Source organism: Heterodontus francisci, chromosome 3, assembly GCF_036365525.1.
Source record: "Heterodontus francisci isolate sHetFra1 chromosome 3, sHetFra1.hap1, whole genome shotgun sequence".
NCBI classification, from domain to species: domain Eukaryota; kingdom Metazoa; phylum Chordata; class Chondrichthyes; order Heterodontiformes; family Heterodontidae; genus Heterodontus; species Heterodontus francisci.
Window position 1 is genome coordinate 122,054,348 of NC_090373.1, and position 20,276 is coordinate 122,074,623.

At 43.9% G+C, this 20,276-nt stretch overlaps 1 protein-coding gene across 10 annotated transcripts in view; it reads right to left on the reverse strand.

Annotated features, from left to right (window-relative positions):
• epha7 (eph receptor A7) overlaps positions 1-20,276 on the reverse strand; it is a 280,108-nt gene that overhangs the window by 145,174 nt on the left and 114,658 nt on the right. The window contains exon 6 of one of the 10 annotated variants that reach the window (XM_068025840.1): positions 20,073-20,107. The exons of the other annotated variants lie outside the window; for them this stretch is intronic. Within the exon in view, the coding sequence (XP_067881941.1) occupies positions 20,082-20,107 (26 nt within the window). The 3' untranslated portion in view covers positions 20,073-20,081. Of the gene's footprint in view, positions 1-20,072; positions 20,108-20,276 lie in introns of those variants that run through there. 10 annotated transcript variants of the gene reach the window in all.

Below are 20,276 nucleotides of genomic sequence, written 5' to 3' on the forward strand. Positions count from 1 at the left end.
TAGAGGCACAGTGTGGCTTTCGAGCAGAGAGATCTATCATTGACATGTTGTTCTCCCTTTGTCAACTATGGGAGAAATGCCACGAACAACAGATGCCCCTCTACGTTGCTTTCATAGATCTCACCAAAGCCTCTGACCTAGTCAGCAGACGTGGTCTCTTCAGCCTACTAGCAAAGATTGGATGTCCACCAAAGCCACTAAGTATCATCACCTCATTCCATGACAATATGAAAGGCACAATTCAGCATAGCGGTGCCTCATCAGACCCCTTTCCTATCCTGAGTGGCGTGAAACAGGGCTGTGTTCTCGCACCTACACTGTTTGGGATCTTCTTCTCACTGCTGCTCTCACATGCGTTTAAGTCTCCAGAAGAAGGAATTTTCCTCCACTCAAGATCAGATGGCAGGTTGTTCAACCTTGCCCGTCTGAGAGCCAAGAACAAAGTATGGAAAGTCCTCATCAGGGAACTCCTCTTTGCTGACGCTGCTGCATTAACATCCCACACTGAAAAGAGTCGGCAGAGACTCATCGACAGGATTGCGGCTGCCTGCAACGAATTTGGTCGAACCATCAGCCTCAAGGAAACGAACATCATGGGACAGGACGTCAGAAATGCTCCATCCATCAATACTGGCGACCATGCTCTGGAAGTGGTTCAAGAGTTCACCTATCTAGGCTCAAATATCACCAGTAACCTGTCTCTCGATGCAGAAATCAACAAGCGCATGGGAAAGGCATCCGCTGCTATGTCAGACTGGCCAAGAGAGTGTGGGAAAATGGTGTACTGACACGGAACACAAAAGTCCGAGTGCTTCAAGCCTGTGTCCTCAGTACCTTGCTCTACAACAGCGAGGCCTGGACAACGTATGTCAGCAAAGAGCCACGTTCAACTCATTCCATCTTCGTTGCCTCCAGAGAATCCTTGTCATTGGGTGGCAGGACCGTATCTCCAACGCAGAAGTCCTCGAGGCGGCCGACGGCGCTTGAGATAGCTTGGCCATGTGAGCAGCATAAAAGATGGCAAGATCCCCAAGGACGCATTGTACAGCGAGCTCATCACTGGTATCAGACCCACCAGCCGTCCATGTCTCCGCTTTAAAGATGTCTGCAAACGCGACCTGAAGTCCTGTGACATTGACCACAAGTCGTGGGAGTCAGTTGCCAGTGATCGCCAGAGCTGGCGGACAGCCATAAAGGCGGGGCTAAAGAGTGGCGAGTTAAAGAGACTTAGCAGTTGGCAGGAAAAAAGACAGAAGTGCAAGGAGAGAGCCAACTGTGTAACAACCCTGACAACCAATTTTATCTGCAGCACCTGTGGAAGAGTCTGTCACTCTAGAATTGGCCTTTATAGCCACTCCAGGCGCTGCTCCATAAACCACTGACCACCTCTAGGTGCTTACCCATTGTCTCTCGAGACAAGGAGGCCAAAGAAAGAAAGAAGAAATAATTCATAAATATATCTATCTGACAAATCAGTTCCTCTAGCTCTAGTTGATCTACTTTTTTAATTATCTACATATTTATAATTACTATTTCCATTTTGATTTATCTCCTATGGCATAAAGAGGATGTAGTTAGTAAAAATATGAAGTGCTCGCTCCTGGCCTAATCAGCTTGAATGACCAATGCAGCATTTGACTGCTTATTCATGTGCCCCTCCCCCTCTGGCAGTCTGTGAATAGTGGAATTACTTGCTTAAACTACCCACTTGCTCAGTGTGAGCACAATGTTGGGCCAAGAAGTCAAAGCCACCAAACCTGGCTGCTGGCTCACAGTGTAAATTTCAGGGAAGCTGACAGATTGCTCTGTGGTAAGATACCCACGACCCAGCTGAGAAACAACCTAGGCCTGGTTAACATTTCAAAAAAAATGCTGTCAAGCCCAAGCACCATTTGTGTTCACCTCTCCCCACAAAAGAACCTTTCCAGTACACTTCCATAGTTTGCGAATATGTATGTCTAGAAAAACCTCCATGCCACCCTACCTTTTGGCAAAAGGGCATAGGCCAGTGCAGAACTCAATGCACTTTCCGATAGCAGTAAGTCCATGGGTTTCCATCTACTGCCAGTGTGTTCTCGCCCATTTCGATTAGCGGCCACTAGATTAAGCATACCCTTGTTTTACTTTTGCTGTTTACATATTTTTCAGATACCAGAGATCTGGTATCCCAGGCAATATTTTTCCCTCAACCAACATCACAAAAACAGATTATCTGATCATTATCACATTGCTGTTTGTGAGACCTTTGTGTTCATTTTGGCTGCTGCATTACCTACAACAGTGACTAACTATACTTTGACAAGTACTTCATTGGCTATAAAGTGTTTTGGAATGACCTGAGGTTGTGAATGGTGCTACATAACTGCAGGGTCTTTCACAGAATTGTGCCACTGCACAAAGCAGTAGAGGGGCACTGAAAACACAAAATTTTCAGACAAATCACAAATGGAACACTCTGCAAACTCATCTATATTTGTGAAACACCATCATTTGAACATTGAGCCCTCAATATTAAGTCAAGTTTCCAGTTGTACTATGAACTGTGTACAGCGATCATCTTTGTAGCCTAAGCTTTAATTAGGGGGTCTTCATTCAAACTGAACTGAACTGAACCAAATCAACCAGAATGGAACCAAAATCCTAAGTCAGACCAGTCACCTCACCTCTACTATGTACCAAGAAAAGTGCAACAAACCTAGAGGGAAACTATTCTAAACTGAGTTATAATGTACTAGTGTTAAAAAAAAACTTTACTGATACTTTTTCAAAAATGTTTAAAGTCCAGTTGTACTTGGAATCCTAATAATGACAAACTGCAGTAATTATAGCAGTTGTGCCAAACTCATTAGAAATCTAGAGCTGTCACACTGCTTGGTTGGCCGGCGATGTTATAAGGAAACATTTGTGATACAATTAAGCACCTTAACCCTCTGAAAAGAACCTTGCATGCCAGCAAGGATGTTCAAAAGTCGCCACACAGTGTCAGTCATGTGTGTACTTCTGGGGATGCTGGAGAGCTGTCATCCCAACAAACTGGAGATACGGCGATTTGAGCACTTTAATGAATTGAAAACTTGTTTGAAAACCTCTGTCAAATAACTCTGGAGCACCCGCTCAAGCACACATGATTCAGGGGGCCCGTCTGCCAGCAATAAAGGCCGAAATTGGATACTAGGAGAGATTAATTACCAAGATAGGGAATGATAATGCAAGTTAAATGGGAAAGTAATTAAAGTGCACCTTCCATGAAAATTATTCATTGCTGATGGATCAGGTGACAGATAAATCAAAAACCGTTTAAAAAAAAGCTACGGGTTAACCCAGGCAGGCTTTTCCCTAGTGAGAGCATGGTACTTTCCGCAGCTGTTGAATTGAATTATGCTGGTCAGTGCTCATCAAATTACTTCATTGAAACATACTTTAAGAGCAGAGAGAAAGGACAGGGTAATGTAAAACTACTAAAATAAATGTTTGAAGAAAAGCAGTCAAAGACTTTGCTTTGGAAAGAGGTGAGCAGGAGCGGAAGCGGTCAGCTATGGGACTCTAGATTACTGGATCATTTGACACCATTTAGTGCTATTGTTGCAACAGTGTCCATCAAAATGGGAGTGATAAATTAATACGATTTCATCTCCCCAGTGAATAATGCTCAGAGATTAAAGAGGCAATATCCTTTATGCTGGAATGGCTCAGCATTTGAGTAAGATTATCGCTTTTTGTCTTGCCTGAAGTGGTTATTTTTCTGATCGAACGGAACTCAGCTCGACAAAAAGCATTCCTTCACATACATAGCTTCCTGTTTCCAGCCTAGTCCCAGTGCCAGGTTCAAACTGGAGCCAGTCAACTCCCCATATAAGTAAACAATACAACTGGTGGGGAGAACCCACAGCTCTGTTTCAATTAGTTTTTTTTTGTCTTGTACCAGCATAATGTAAATAGGGGTCTTACACCAAACTAAGTCTTTAGCCTCTCTATTTCCAGACATCAGAAGGCCAGTTTGAGGACTTCAACTAGGGTCCTTGATATGCATGTACATAATTGAACATCAAAGATCCAAGTGATAAAAATGCCTGAACACCATAAACTGGTACCTGAGCTGTAAGGGCAAAGCAGCAACTCCAGGTAGCAGATAATGTTACTATAGATTCTTGGATTTCAAAAGTATAAAGTAAAATAAAATATAGATTGAGCAGACTGAAGCAATTCCAGGTACCAACAGAAATGTGTTGTTAGGTACCTGCATAAATCAGTCTCTGTGTTTCAAACATAATCAATTCAGTTAATGAATTATAATACTAATGGATCTCTCATAGCATCGCTGACATCTATTTGAGAGTCTGGAAAAGAGTTGTGATGTTTAGCTACTAGCAGAGCCTGTCTCTTTAAGTATTCCCAGTGGGGAAGTGATCTGAATTGGGAAATGAAAAGAAATAAAGGTAATGGTAGCAGTGTGTTACAATCAGAATATCTTGGTTAGTGACAGTAATTGAATTACAGTGAGTTTGATATTAGTTATTGAAAGGCAATGCCGCTATCCTGGGAGCTGTATATTGATCAGAGAATGTCCATTTCACTCAGGAATATACCTATAGGTCTGTAAATAGCAGTTTCTGCAACAAAATGTGTAATATTTGTCCATTCTACTATAATGTAAGAAGATATGGTTCTTGTCATTTCGTAGCAATCAAATCAAGGAGATATTTTGCTAAAAATGACTTGTGGCGTTCATATTACAAATGATAAAGTGCACAGATATGCTGGGTTGAATATTAGGAGCCCTTCAACGTCGGGGTTCGTGGCAGGGGGGATTGGGGGGTGGCCCGTAAAATTCTGGCGGAAGAGGCCCGCCTCGAGCCCCAACGTTGAGAATGCCCCACCGCATAGAACATAGAACATAGAACATAGAAAATACAGCACAGAACAGGCCCTTCGGCCCACGATGTTGTGCCGATCCTTTGTCCTCTGTCAAGGACAATTTAATCTATACCCCATCATTCTCCTTTATCCATATACCTATCTAAAAGCCGTTTGAAAGTCCCTAAAGTTTCTGACTCAACAACTTCCCCAGGCAAGGCATTCCATGCCCCGACCACTCTCTGGGTAAAGAACCTTCCCCTGACATCCCCCTTATATCTCCCACCCTTCACCTTAAATTTATGACCCCTTGTAACGCTTTGCTCCACCCGGGGAAAAAGTTTCTGACTGTCTACCCTATCTATTCCCCTGATCATCTTATAAACCTCTATCATGTCACCCCTCATCCTTCTCCGTTCTAATGAGAAGAGGCCTAGAATGTTCAGCCTTTCCTCGTAAGACTTATTCTCCATTCCAGGCAACATCCTGGTAAATCTCCTCTGCACCCTCTCCAAGGCTTCCACATCCTTCCTAAAATGAGGCGACCAGAACTGCACACAGTACTCCAAATGAGGCCTTACCAAGGTCCTGTACAGCTGCATCATCACCTCACGGCTCTTAAATTCAATCCCTCTGCTAATGAACGCTAACACCCCATATGCCTTCTTCACAGCCCTATCCACTTGAGTTGCAACTTTCAACGATCTATGCACATAGACCCCAAGGTCTCTCTGCTCCTCCACATGCCCAAGAACCCTACCGTTATATTTCCGCATATTTCCGCCGGCGGCGAGGCTTCAGTGCGCACCCGCCCCTCACCCACCCCACCGCTTGGCAGCGGTGGGGCCTTCATCTAAATATTTAAATGAACATTAATAAGATACAAGTGACTTTACCTGCTGGTGGTGGCCATCCTACACCGATTTTACGGCCGTCGATCGCAACTCGCATGCCTTCAGCACTCCATATGGAGTTCAGAGGCGAGAAACTGGTAGGAAGGGGGGAGGACTAGAATTATCAGGGCGGGAGGTGGGAGGGAGTGGGGAAAACATTTTTTATTGGCTGTGGGGATGGTGGGAAGGGGTTGAAGGGCAAAAGTGACAAAGTTGGTGGGTGGGGGGGGGGGGGGGGAGGGGAATGTTTGCAATGTCAGCAAAGTTAATTCAAGGTCACTGGCCCTAAAATAGACATTAGGGGAGTGGGTTGAAAGGGCCTACAGGTTCCAAAAAAAATTTAAAATGAGGTTTTAACCAATTTCCCCTTTAAATATTAAAATTTCAACTAAGGGCATTAAAGCCCTTTAAAAATGGCGCCGGTGCCTGCACAGTGGCACCCGACGCCATTGCCGGGGACACGGCGGCGGCCCCCTCTACGTCATCGGGGGCACCCGCTCCCCCTCTCTGTTTAAATGAGCCCCCGCGCGTAATATCGCGGGTACTCGGTGGCGGCACTTCCGTGTCGGAAGGCCGCTTTCACATCTCACTGCCGCGGAGCACGGCTACTGATAAAATTCAGCCTGCTTTAAATATTCATTTTATGTTACAGAGTAAAACATTCATCCTGAGGTGTGACTGATTTCCCTTGACATCAAGGCAGCATTTGACTGAGTGTGGCATCAAGGAGCCCGAGCACAATGAAAATCAATGGGAATTGGGAGGAAAACTCTCCACTGGTTGGAGTCATATCTAGCACAAGGGAAGATGATTATAGTTCAATGTAATTTGAATTTCTAAAGAAACCTGATAATGAAAAACTGAATACAATTATCGCGACCCTCTCTCACCGCCCCCCCACCTTAAAATTTATTACTTGCCCTCTCCCCAACAAAAAAATTTACCTTGCGATCCTGACCTTCTCCCCCCACCCAAAAGTTGATAAACTACAAACTTTACCCCTTCCTACCACCCCCTAGACCAATCAAAAAGGTTTGACCCCGTTCCCGCCCCCCTACAAAGCCCTGAAAACTTCCTTCCCCCTCCACACCAGTGTTCCGCCATAATTCACTGGTCGGAGATAGGACGGCACAGGAGTGCCGGCCACTGACCATAGTATTGGAGCGGGACAGTCGGCGCGATGAGGTAACTAATTATTCGTTCATCAGCATCCGGTAACATATTGAAATTTCGGCACCATCGCTAAGCGGCAGGCGGGCTGCCACGAGACCTCAGTAATATGGAACGGGGCCTTCCAGGCATCAAGGCCCATGGTGGGCCTCTACCGGAGGTATTTTCTGGGTCCACCTGTCACAACCCCCTACCTCGGGGGGCAGGTAAAATTCAGCCCCTAATGTAGCCTCTGGTTCTTTGCCAATTTAGGAAATCTGTGACCTCTGGTTCTTGACCTTTCTGTCAATGGGATCTCCATCTACTCTGTCTACACCCCTCATGCTTTTGAACACCTCTATCAAATCTCTTCCCAATCTTCTCTGCTCTAAAGAGAACAACTCCAGCTTCACCAGTCTCTCCATGCAACTGAAGTCCTCATCCCTTGAACCATTCTAGTAAATATCTTCTATACCTTCTCTTAGGCCTTGGCATCCTTCCTAAAGTGTAGAGTATGGTGAAATTTGAACACAATACTCCAGCAGATGCAGCTTCATGTATGTGATTCTTCAGATAGCTCCTGAGCTAAACCATGCCACACTCCAGTAAGAAAGAGAGGATCAGTTAGTGGTTGAGAGTCATTCTGGGCCTTTTCATTACAGAGCAGGATTGGCAGACCTAAGCTAGTTGGTCACCACCTGCCTGTTCACCCTGTCACTGTGAGATTGTGTTGCATGGTAAGACCCAAAGGTAAAACATCAGAATATAAAAGGAGAGGATTTAATAAGACCTGAGTATTTTAGCAATGCAATGCATCTCAGGTCCGACACTTACTGATATATTTTTGGGTGGCAGGGGGTGGGGAGGTTGATCCCATTAGATGATTTACCTGAGAGGGTGGAACATTCCTCTACCTTTTCCATTAATCGTCAGATTATGACCAAGAATAAGATGGCTGTGTGTACAGTAAACTCAACAAAAGCTTGCATTCGTATTACGACTTTAACATAATAAAATACCCCAAAGTGCTTCACAGGAGCATTATTATGCTAAATTTAACACTGTGCTACATAAGATATTACTAGAAGTCTTAAGGAACAGCTTAAAGGAGGAGAGGTGTAGAGACAGAGAGTCTTAAGGAGGGAATCCCAAAGCTTAGGGCTTAGACAGCTGAAAACATGGCTGCCAATGGAGGAGTGATTAAAATAAGGGATGTGCAAGATGCAGGTTGTAGGGCAGGAGGAGATTAGAGATAGAAAGGGTTGAGGCCAGGCAGGGATTTCAAGACAAGGATAAGAATTTTAAAATTGAGATGTTGTCAGACCAAGAGCCAATGTAGGTCATCGAGCACAAGGTTGATTGTTGGGTGAGACTTGGTGTGAGTTAGGACACTGGCAGCAGAGTTTTAGATGGGTTTAACTTTGCTCTGTCATAACAACATGCTTCCGCTTAACACTCAAAACAGCATCCCCTGTTGCACTGGTCTGAATTTTCCATCTCTCACATGAGCCATCCATACGGTCTCTCTCGGGGAGATTGCCACTTTCTGGATTTAATTCCTTCTCTGCACTATTTTTAGTGCACCCAATATGCATAAATTCCAGCCTATGCTATTTTAAAGCAGGCACATTAATAGGTGTGCTATAGATAGCACACATGGATTTAACACCATTTGAGTCAACACGTGCTAAATTCAGGTCAGTTTTGTGCTGTGTGGAATTGTGCCAACTAGAAATTGGGTTGAAACTACCCGATCTCATTATAGGTTGGATGCTTATAGCCAACTGAGACAGAATACTTTCATTCTGAATGTCGGGCCTAAATTTGAACCCAGATCCCTGATTTGAAAGGGTGGTGGGCAAACTCAATGCAGCAGCTAAAACCCCCAACATAGCAGTTTACAGTAGGAATTCCTAAATATTTGGGAAAAGTACATTTATATCAGTTTATTTCTTTGCTTGTTCTGAAACAAAAATATCCGTGTCATTACTCAAGTCACCAAATATGCTTTAATATTGCAATAATGCATAATGATCAAGGAAATAAATGTGAATTAATTGTGAAACATGGTCTTTGTTTTTAAACAGTTTCAAACAGCAATATCTATTGGGAGGATGAGGGAATTTGGCAGGGGTGAGGTCCAAGTTCTATCATTTTTTGAGGACTAACAGATTGAGGGTTCTGGAAATTTGTTTGGCTGTGTTACAAAACATTTGCTGCCCTCATTGTTTTAAATGCTGTTAAAATAATACATAATTTATTGAATTATCTGGTAAGAGAGGTAAAGATTAATGTGTGGACTTCAGGAGGATTAAGACAGTGATATGCATTACATCCAGTCTGTATGAAGCATGTCGCATTAAATAAATAAATTAACAATGTAAACTGTAGAATTGTTAAATACTAATTCATACATGGGAATCTGAAGTGGCTTATAAAGAATGCAAAAATTCATGTCATGTGAACTATTTTTAACTTTAATGTTTATTAATGAGACATCATCTTAATTATTATCTGCTTAAGTGTTCCTGTATAATTAAAAGGTGTTTAATAATTATTTAAATAATGGCACACAGTTAGCTCTACTTGTATTTAAATCAAGAATAACAAAGCCCAAACTGCAATGAGTTTTATAAAGTCCTGGGACTGAATACTTATCCGCTTTCCTCGGCAGCCTTCGGACATGGAAGGGCCGCCAAGGAGCCCCTGCAATATTTTGCGCGGGGGCTCATTTAAGTAGTGGGGGTGGAGCGCCCGCCCCCGATGACGTGTAGGGGCGGCCTCCACGTCCCCGGCAATGGCATCCGGTGCCATTTTTAAAGGGCTTTAAGCCCTTAAAATTACTTTAAATTTTTAAATGGGCAACAACGTAAAATTTTATTAAACAGTAAGAAAGGTGTGGATGGCCCTTCCCCAATCCCCCAATGGTCATTTCAATGCCCGAAACGACCAACACATGCCTTTTTCCCTCCCCAAACTTTACCCACTAAACTTATAACATTTTCCCTATAACACCTTCCCACTATCCCCACATCCAATAAAAATTGATTTCCCCGCTCCTTCACCCCTCCCATCCTGAGATTTCTATTACTCCCCCCTCCCCACCCGGATCTCGCCTTGGAACTCTGTGTGGAATTCCGAAGGCACGCAAAGGCTGAACGGACGCCGTAAAATCGGCGTGGGACGGCAGGTAAGTTCATCTGAATATAATTACTGTCAATTTAAATATGCAGATGAAGGGCCTGCTGCCGGGGAGGGGGGGGGGGGCGGGGGGCGGGTTGAGGCGGGTCTCTCCCTTCAACATTTACTGGCCCCTGCGCCTTGACCGGCAACGTCGAGGGGCCGGTAAAATTCAGCCCCTGTTCCCCTCTCACCTCTTTTTAAGGATATCCCCTTTTTTTTCAATTGAAATCTCAATGAAAAATTCTGAATTCCAAGAACAGAGAATAAGATTTGGAATAATATCCTTTAATGTGACAGAAAAATAGTTTCAGTAAGCCCATCCCTAATTGCCCTTGTGTGAGAGACTTTAAATGCAACAGTGATAAAATAGAGCACCTGTTTAAAGAAAGAGAGGTTGTGAAATATTTTGGACTATGAAATGGTTATCGGTCAGTTTCTGATCATCATGGAACTAACTTTCTGAATTCTTTTTGGAAAGACTTTCGAAACAGTAACGATTGTGAGAAACTCTCCTTCTGTTACCATCTTGGTAAAAACTCTGGTGGCGATATTGTTATGGTAAAAAAAAAGACATGCTTTTATAGAGCATTTTTCACAACCACAGGATGTCCCAAAGCACTTTACAATAAAGTATATTTGAAGTGTAGTTACTGCAAGCTCCCACAAACAACAATAACCTGTTTTTGTGATGTTGATTGAGGGATTAATATTAGCCAGTACACTAGAGATTACTCCCCTGCTCTTCTTTGAAATAGCACCATGGGATCTTTTATATCCACGTAAGAGGGCAGATGGGGCCTCCCATCTCACCCAAAAGGTATCTCCAAAAGCGCGGCACTTAAGTGTCTGCCTTGATATTTGCGTTCAAGTCTTGGAGTGAGATTTGAATCCATAACCTCTGACTAAGAAGCAAGGCAGCTTCCAACTGAGCCACAGCTCACACACAATTTAACCGCTCAATCTTCCACTCATCACTTATGACAAGATGATGATGCCCCTTTAATGCTATTTTACATTGAAACATAGAAAATTTACAGCACAGAAGGAGGCCACTCGGCCCATCACGTCAGTGTCAGCCGAAAAAGAGCTATTCAGCCTACTGCCACTTTCCAGCTTTTGGTCTGTAGTCCTGTAGGTTACAGTAATTCAAGAGCATATCCAAGCAATTTTTCAATGAGATGAGGGTTTCTGCCTCTACTACACTTTCAGATAGTGAGTTCCAGACCCCCATTACCCTCCGGGTGAACAGTTTTCTGCTCAACTATTCTCATGTGCAGGGTTCCATCTATGCTGCACACATGAAACAGTGAGTTAGCCTTCATAAGCCACTTGTCTCTCAGAGAACCAGCATTTTTCTTCAATAGGGGGGAAGCTATTGCTTCTTGTTCATTGTTCATCCCTAAATACATTTAGGTTGATTCAGAAAAGGAAAACACCCTGATTTCTGAATGTATGTTTTGCCACCAGCTGGAGTGAATGCACCACAAATGGACTGAAATCAACACACATCACAGCAAGTCAGCATAAAAGAAATATTGTGGTTCACTCCCATAAAATAAATTATTCATTTAATATACTGATATTAGTGTACAAATAGTATTCCTAACAATTCCTTTCAGCTGTTCAAAATGGGCTAACACTCTGTGACACTTCATATATTCTTTTTGCTTTATTCTCATGTATATATGCTAATTTTCTTTCCTTTATGGAATTCCCCATGTGGCACATAATACCCAGTCTGAGTGAGCAGAAATGTGGCCTGCTCCTAGTCCTCTATGAATGCCAATTTGTAAATGATTGTTCGGCAGCTCGCAGGAATAGCTTGAGTTAAATCTCCCTGAGTGCACTCCAAGAGGGAGAGGTTTTGCTTACCAACTGCAAAACTAATCAGGAGATAAGGGGTGTGCATGCTGCTGGTGTCCAGAGCTTCATAAGGCCACTGCTGGAGCAATGCCTTTGATGAGAAAACCGGTGAGTAAAAAATCCAACAGTATTTTATTTCTGCTCAGCCTGGGGATGGTTTTCATTCTCACCATTGTACAGAAATAGGAGTGGAGAGGGTGGCAGCACAATGAAAATGGCTGCACACACTTACTCTCCTGTTCCCAGTGACTCTCTGCTATTTTGTTAGGATTCTTGAAATGAGTAGCCTAGGTGCCCACTGGAGACATGCACACTCCACCCATTGGTAATGGGTACAGAACAAACTAACAGGTGCTCCTTAAAGGGACCACTGTAGGCTTTTTTAAAAAGAAAAAGCTGAAAAAAGGTGTCTAAATTATTTTTGTGGTGCCAAGAGGAGCATTTCTAATCCTGACACCACAAACGTCAACTTTTCCCTGTTTTCCCACCCCCCTCCAATGTGCAACCTTCTGCAGCCATCCTTTAGGATTGCTTCCCACTCTGTTTTTAAATTGCTTTAACCGACTGAGATCCAGTTGAGCTGCTCGATGTACCAACCCCCTTCCATCAGTGAACTGCTCCAAAAGCGCAAGCAGTCACTGATAGAATACAAATGAAATATCACCATGGACATGGTTCAGGCCTTCACCTGCTTCCACTGGGTGCCCGGCGAGCTCACTCTGCCTATCTTCCACCTAATGGAAGTGATCACTTGAAATTCAACCTCCCTGCCCTGCTCTAATCTGTGAAGGTCTGTCTAGCCTCTGCTTAGTACTTCAACGGTATGGTGAGGCTGAGAGTGAATAAGACAATGTCATACAACCTTGCGCACAGTATGCTGAAACATTGGGCTGAGTTTTAGTAGCGCCGCCGGCGGCCTTCCGACACGAAAGTGCCCCCGCGATATTACGCGCGGGGACTCATTTAAATAGAGGAAGCGGAACAGCCGCCCTGATGATGGAGAGGGGCGGCCGCCGCGTTCCCAGCAACGGCGTCCGCCGCAGGCATGCAGGCGCTGGCGCCATTTTTAAAGGGCTTCAAGCCCTTCAGTAACATTTTAATATTTAAAGGTCCCGGTCTCCAGGAAATAAAAATAAAATTTCATTTCAACTCTAAATCCCGTCTCACACGCCAATGGGTAATTTATATGTAAATTGCCCTCTGCCCCCATAATAAACTTTTATTGATATCCCGAACTTCCCCCCACCCCCTGCCCACCCCCGGAAATGTATTCCCTTTGACACTCAACCCCTTCCCACCATCCTCACAGCCAATGAATACTGTGTTACCCACTCCCCCGCCCTGAAAGTGTTATTCTGCCCCCCTCCCCACCAGGTTATCGCGCGAGGTGCGATCGGCGGCCATAAAATCGGCGTGGGATGGCCGCCACCAGCAGTTAAGTTCATTTACATCGAATTTTTGTTCACTTAAATGTTTAGATGAAGGCCCAGCTGCCAAGCAGCAAGGGGGGTGCTGTACTGAGGTTCCCCTGCCTCCGGTAATATGCGGCGGGCCCTTCTTGATGTCAGGGGTCAAGGCGGGCCTCTCCCCACAGAATTTTACGGCCCCACCCCCTCCCCCGCGACCCACAGTGTCGAGTGGCTCATAAAATTCTGTGCTTTATCATATGTTCAGACGATAATCATTTGTTTAGAAGCTGTATTTATAAATAAAGATACCACACTTCGACACACTCACACGCTCACAGACACACATATTCTCACGTGCAGGCTCACACACACACACTCGCTCACAACACATTTGTCATGCAAGGCCTTCTGTCCTCTGCTCACAAGCCACTTGGGAGGTTTCAGGACACAGTGATAAATCTGTCTGGCCCTAATTCACTCAACTGGTTTCGATTATATTTTTGGGTCATTTTTTTCCTTGCATGTAATTATTTGAGACAAATTCTTCCAGTCAAGTGCCAACTGTGAAACCAAAGTAAAGTAAAAAATGTCGCATTTGAGTTTCGAGTAGCCAGTGTGTTTCTTAACAAAGAACAAAGAAAATTACAGCACAGGAACAGGCCCTTCGGCCCTCCAAGCCTGCGCCGATCCAGATCCTCTATCTAAACATGTCACCTATTTTCTAAGGGTCTGTATCTCCTTGCTTCCTGCCCATTCATGTATCTGTCTAGATACATCTTAAAAGACGCTATCGTGCCCACGTCTACCACCTCCGCTGGCAACGCGTTCCAGGCACTCACCACCCTCTGCATAAAGAACTTTCCACGTATATCCCCCCTAAACTTTTCCCCTCTCACTTTGAACTCGTGACCCTTAGTAATTGAATCCCCCACTCTGGGGAAAAAGCTTCTTGCTATCCACCCTGTCTATACCTCTCATGATTTTGTACACCTCAATCAGGTCCCCCCTCAACCTCCGTCTTTCTAATGAAAATAATCCTAATCTACTCAACCTCTCTTCATAGCTAGCACCCTCCATACCAGGCAACATCCTGGTGAACCTCCTCTGCACCCTCGCCAAAGCATCTACATCCTTTTGGTAATGTGGCGACCAGAACTGCACGCAGTATTCCAAATGTGGCCGAACCAAAGTCCTATACAACTGTAACATGACCTGCCAACTCTTGTACTCAATACCCTGTCCGATGAAGGAAAGCATGCCGTATGCCACTCTATTGACTTGCTTTGCCACCTTCAGGGAACCTGAACACCCAAATCTCTCTGTACATCAATTTTCCCCAGGACTTTTTCATTTACTGTATAGTTCACTCTTGAATTGGATCTTCCAAAATTCATCACCTCGCATTTGCCCTGATGAACTCCATCTGCCATTTCTCTGCCCAACTCTCCAATCTATCTATATTCTGCTGTATTCTCTGACAGTCCCCTTCACTATCTGCTACTCCACCAATCTTAGTGTCGTCTGCAAACTTGCTAATCAGACCACCTATACTTTCCTCCAAATCATTTATGTATATCACAAACAGTGGTCCCAGCACGGATCCCTGTGGAACACCAGTGGTCACACGTCTCCATTTTGAGAAACTCCCTTCCACTGCTACTCCCTGTCTCCTGTTGCCCAGCCAATTCTTTATCCATCTAGCTAGTACACCCTGGACCCCATGCGACTTCACTTTCTCCATCAGCCTACCATGGGGAACCTTATCAAACACCTTACTGAAGTCCGTGTATATGACATCAACAGTCCTTCCCTCATCAATCAACTTTGTCACTTCCTCAAAAAATTCTATTAAGTTGGTAAGACATGACCTTCCCTGCACAAAACCATGTTGCCTATCACTGATAAGCCCATTTTCTTCCAAATGGGAATAGATCCTATCCCTCAGTATCTTCTCCAGCAGCTTCCCTACCACTGACGTCAGGCTCACCGGTCTATAATTTTCACCTGGATTTTCCCTGCTACACTTCTTAAACAAGGGGACCTCACCCGTGTTTAAGGATTAGATTAGAGATACAGCACTGAAACAGGCCCTTCGGCCCACCGAGTCTGTGCCGAACATCAACCACCCATTTATACTAATCCTACACTAATCCCATATTCCTACCAAACATCCCCACCTGTTCCTATATTTCCCTACCACCTAACTATACTAGTGACAATTTATAATGGCCAATTTTCCTATCAACCTACAAGTCTTTCGGCTTGTGGGAGGAAACCGGAGCACCCGGAGAAAACCCACACAGACACAGGGAGAACTTGCAAACTCCACACAGGCAGTACCCGGAATCGAACCCGGGTCCCTGGAGCTGTGAGGCTGCGGTGCTAACCACTGCACCACTGTGCCGCCACTGATGCTGCAAAGATATCGGTTAAGGCCCCAGCTATTTCCTCTCTCGCTTCCCTCAGTAACCTGGGATAGATCCCATCCGGACCTGGGGACTTGTCCACCTTAATGCCTTTTAGAATACCCAACACTTCCTCCCTCCTTATGCCGACTTGACCTCGAGTAATCAAACATCTGTCCCTAACCTCAACATCCGTCATGTCCCTTTCCTCGGTGAATACCAATGCAAAGTACTCATTTAGAATCTCACCCATTTTCTCTGACTCCACGCATAACTTTCCTCCTTTGTCCTTGAGTGGGCCAATCCTTTCTCTAGTTACCCTCTTGCTCCTTATATATGAATAAAAGGCTTTGGGATTTTCCTTAACCCTGTTTGCTAAAGATATTTCATGACCCCTTTTAGCCCTCTTAATTCCTCGTTTCAGATTGGTCCTACATTCCCGATATTCTTTCAAAGCTTCGTCTTTCTTCAGCCTCCTAGACCTTATGTATGCTTCCTTTTTCCTCTTAGCTAGTCTCACAATTTCACCTGTCATCCATGGTTCCCTAATCTTGCCATTTCTATCCCTCATTTTCACAGGAACATGTCTCTCCTGCACGCTGATCAACCTCTCTTTAAAAGCCTCCCACATATCAAATGTGGATTTACCTTCAAACAGCTGCTCCCAATCTACATTCCCCAGCTCCTGCCGACTTTTGGTATAGTTGGCCTTCCCCCAATTTAGCACTCTTCTTTTGGGACCACTCTCGTCTTTGTCCATGAATATTCTAAAACTTACGGAATTGTGATCACTATTCCCAAAGTAGTCCCCTACTGAAACTTCAACCACCTGGCCGGGCTCATTCCCCAACACCAGGTCCAGTATGGCCCCTTCCCGAGTTGGACTATTTACATACTGCTGTCGAAAACCCTCCTGGATGCTCCTTACAAATTCTAGACCTCTAACACTAAGTGAATCCCAGTCAATGTTGGGAAAATTAAAATCTCCTATCACCACCACCCTATTGCTCCTACATCTTTCCATAATCTGTTTACATATTTGTACCTCTATCTCACGCTCACTGTTGGGAGGCTTGTAGTACAGCCCCAACATTGTTACCGCACCCTTCCTATTTCTGAGTTCTGCCCATATTGCCTCACTGCTCGAGTCCTCCATAGTGCCCTCCTTCAGCACAGCTGTGATATCCTTTTTGACCAGTAATGCAACTCCTCCACCCCTTTTACCTTCCTCTCTATCCTGCCTGAAGCCTCGATATCCTGGGATATTTAGTTGCCAATCATGCCCTTCCCTCAACCAAGTCTTAGTAATAGCAATAACCTTTCAAATTTGATGCCACAAACAATGATGTAGCAAATAACTGATGCATGTTAATGTCATAGAGTAATATTTCAAGTTAAATGCTATTACAAGGAGTAAATTGCACTTGATACTGCAATATTAAAGCAGCAACCCAGCTTTGTTGTTATTACACTGTCTTCCAAATGAAGACTAAATGTCACGGACAGGCTGCAGGACATTCTTCTGGGGGAGGGTGAACAGTCAGAGGTCGTGGTCCACATTGGTACCAATGACATCGATAAGAAAGGGGATGAGGTCCTGAAAGCAGATTTTAGGGAGCTAGGAAAATTAAAAAGCAGGACCTCAAAAGCAGTAATCTCAGGATTACTCCCAGTCCCATGTGCAAGTGAGCATAGGAATAGGAGAATTGAGCGATTGAATATGTGGCAGGAGAACTGGTGTAGGAGGGAGTGCATCAGATTTCTAAGACATTGGGACCGGTTCTGGGACAAGTGAGACCTGTACAAGATGGGAGGGTTGCATCTTAGCAGGACTAGAACGAATATCCTTGCAGGGAGATTTGCTAGTGCTGTTGGGGAGGATTTAAATGAAATTGTAAGGGTGATGGGAACTTGTATAAGTCACTAGTTCGGCCTCAGCTGGAGTATTGCGTCCAATGTTGGGCACCGCACTCGAGGAAAGACGTGAGGGCATTGGAGATAGTACAGAAAAGATTCACGAGAATGGTTCCAGAGATGAGGAATTTAAGTTATGAAGATAGCTTGGAGAAGTTAGGACTGTTTTCCTTGGAGAAGAGAAGGCTGAGAGGTGATTTGACAGAGGTATTCAAAACCATGAGGGGTCTGGACTGAGTAGATGGAGAGAAACTGTTCCCACTCGTGAAAGGATTGAGAACGAGAGGGCATAGATTTAAAGTATTTGGTAAGAGAAGCAAAAATGACATGAGGAAAAACTTTTTCACGCAGCAAGTGGTTAAGATCTGGAATGCGCAGCCTGAGAATGTGGTGGAGGCAGGTTTGATTGAAACATTCAAAAGGGAATTAGACAGTTACATGAAAAGGAAGAATGTGCAGGGTTATGGGGAGAAGGCAGGGGAATGAGAGTGAGAGAATTTCTCTTTCAGAGAGCCAGTGCGGACACGATGGGCTGAATGTTTTCCTTCTGCGCCCTAACAATTCTGTGATTCAATGCTATAGTGGTGTTAGCCTCAGCTCAGTGGTAACACTCTCACCTCTTAGAAGGTTGTGGGTTTGAGACTCTCCAAAACAAAACTTGAGTGCATAATCTAGGCTGAAATTCCAGTGAAGTACTGAGGATGTCCCGCAATATCAGAAGTGCCGTCCTTCAGATGAGGCATTAAATCGAGGCTCTGTCAGCCATCTCAGATAGATTTAAAAGATCGCATGGCACTATTCAAAGAATGACAGGGTAGTTCTCTCTGGTGGCCTAGCTAATATTTATCTCAATGAACACCTAAAACAGACGATCTGGTCACTTATTTAATTTCTGCTTGTGAGTCCTTGCTGTGCGCAAACCAGTGGTTATATTTCTTACAACAATGGCTACACTTCAAAAGTACTTCATTGGCTGTAAAGCACTCTGGGATGATGTTAGGGTGTGAAAAGCACAATGTAAATGCAAGTCTTTCTTTCTGGGAAGTGGCAATGTAATCTAGTTATCCATGATTTAATTGTGCTGCATGTTTGATGATTACTTTCCAGTAATTTTACAGGGCAGCAATACCTCTTTAATTTTATATTATGATGGACAACAGATACCAACACGGTCTTACAATTAAATATCGAGATTTTCTTTTGAGGGCTTATGCTCTGACCCATCTCGTATTTGTTATGCCTAGGTGCACTGGATCACCCGAGCACAGACCCAGGAAAATGTACCCTATAGTGTAGAGAAAATAAGCATAAGCAGTAAAACTGAGATCGATTTGAACATAGCACCTCTTGACAAACCCCGCTCCCCCACCCCATCCTGCACACAAATACATAAAAGTACAAATAAATGACGCCTCTAGCCAGGAAATAACACACAGCTAGGTCAGTAGGGCGCTGCAATTAAAAGTCATTCAAGCATTTCCTCCCCAGCCTTGAGAAAATGAGACTTGAGTGGGACTTGGACATTTGCTCTGAGGGATGGGTTAATATCTCACCAGTTTCACACCTGGCACTACACTGAACCTGTGACATTCATTATCCTTTTAAATCATTTCTTTCCTTGATTTTTAGTTTCGGCTTCATCTTTTTGTTCTACAAAGCATAAAGGACAGCAGTCACTGCATGCAGAGGCAGCAGCCAGTGTTCAACATAATGATGGAAACCAGAATTGGCACACACAAAATAAAAAGAGTAATGAAGAGGAGTTCTGTTATCAGAGATCAAATTTATGGGGACCCACCACATTGTTCCTTTAAGGTTAAAACATTTCATGCACTTCAGGTCGCTCCCTGTAAACAAACATGTCTATTGGGACTAATCTTGTCGCATTGTTTAACAGCTAGTTTTACATGAAGTCACAAAATGTTGCCTGCCATCCTCTGAACATCAAGCAATTAAGAAACTAATCCTCCCATCTTACCACACAGCAACATTCGGGGGATGAAATTTCTCCCATCAATAATTTCTTCCATCAGTAATGGTTGCAGGACAGTGGGATTTCCTGGTTTGTACTCACTTTTCACTAAAATTATCAAGAGGCAGAATTTTACCCCCATTAGTATTTAGATTCAAAGGTAGTTTTAGTGATTAGAGGTACCCACATTTGCCCTATTCTGTACCTTTTAGTATATTTTTTTCCAGATCTCAAAGCTAATAAGGAGGTTGAGCACAAATGTAATGTTGCATTTTCCATTTATTTTTATATTTCATTAACATACACTGTATTGAACACAAGGAAACACCACAAATGAATCCTTTGTTTTGCCTACTGAGCTGCTTGAAACACTATGCAATGTTGGAATGGGGTGTGGCAATGGATCTTCCTTAAATCTCTGAACCAGCTTCCCCCTCTGCTACCCCAAATCATAACGGCGCATCCCTGCATTAAGAGGCATTGTTGAGATTATTAATATTGATGATACACATCTCTTAAAATTGCAGATTGGATTCAATACAATAAACGATTACTGAATCTGCCATCTTCTAATATTACAAACTGTTGTTTCATTTCTGTCTGTTACATGAATAGAGACTGTGAAATAGGCACT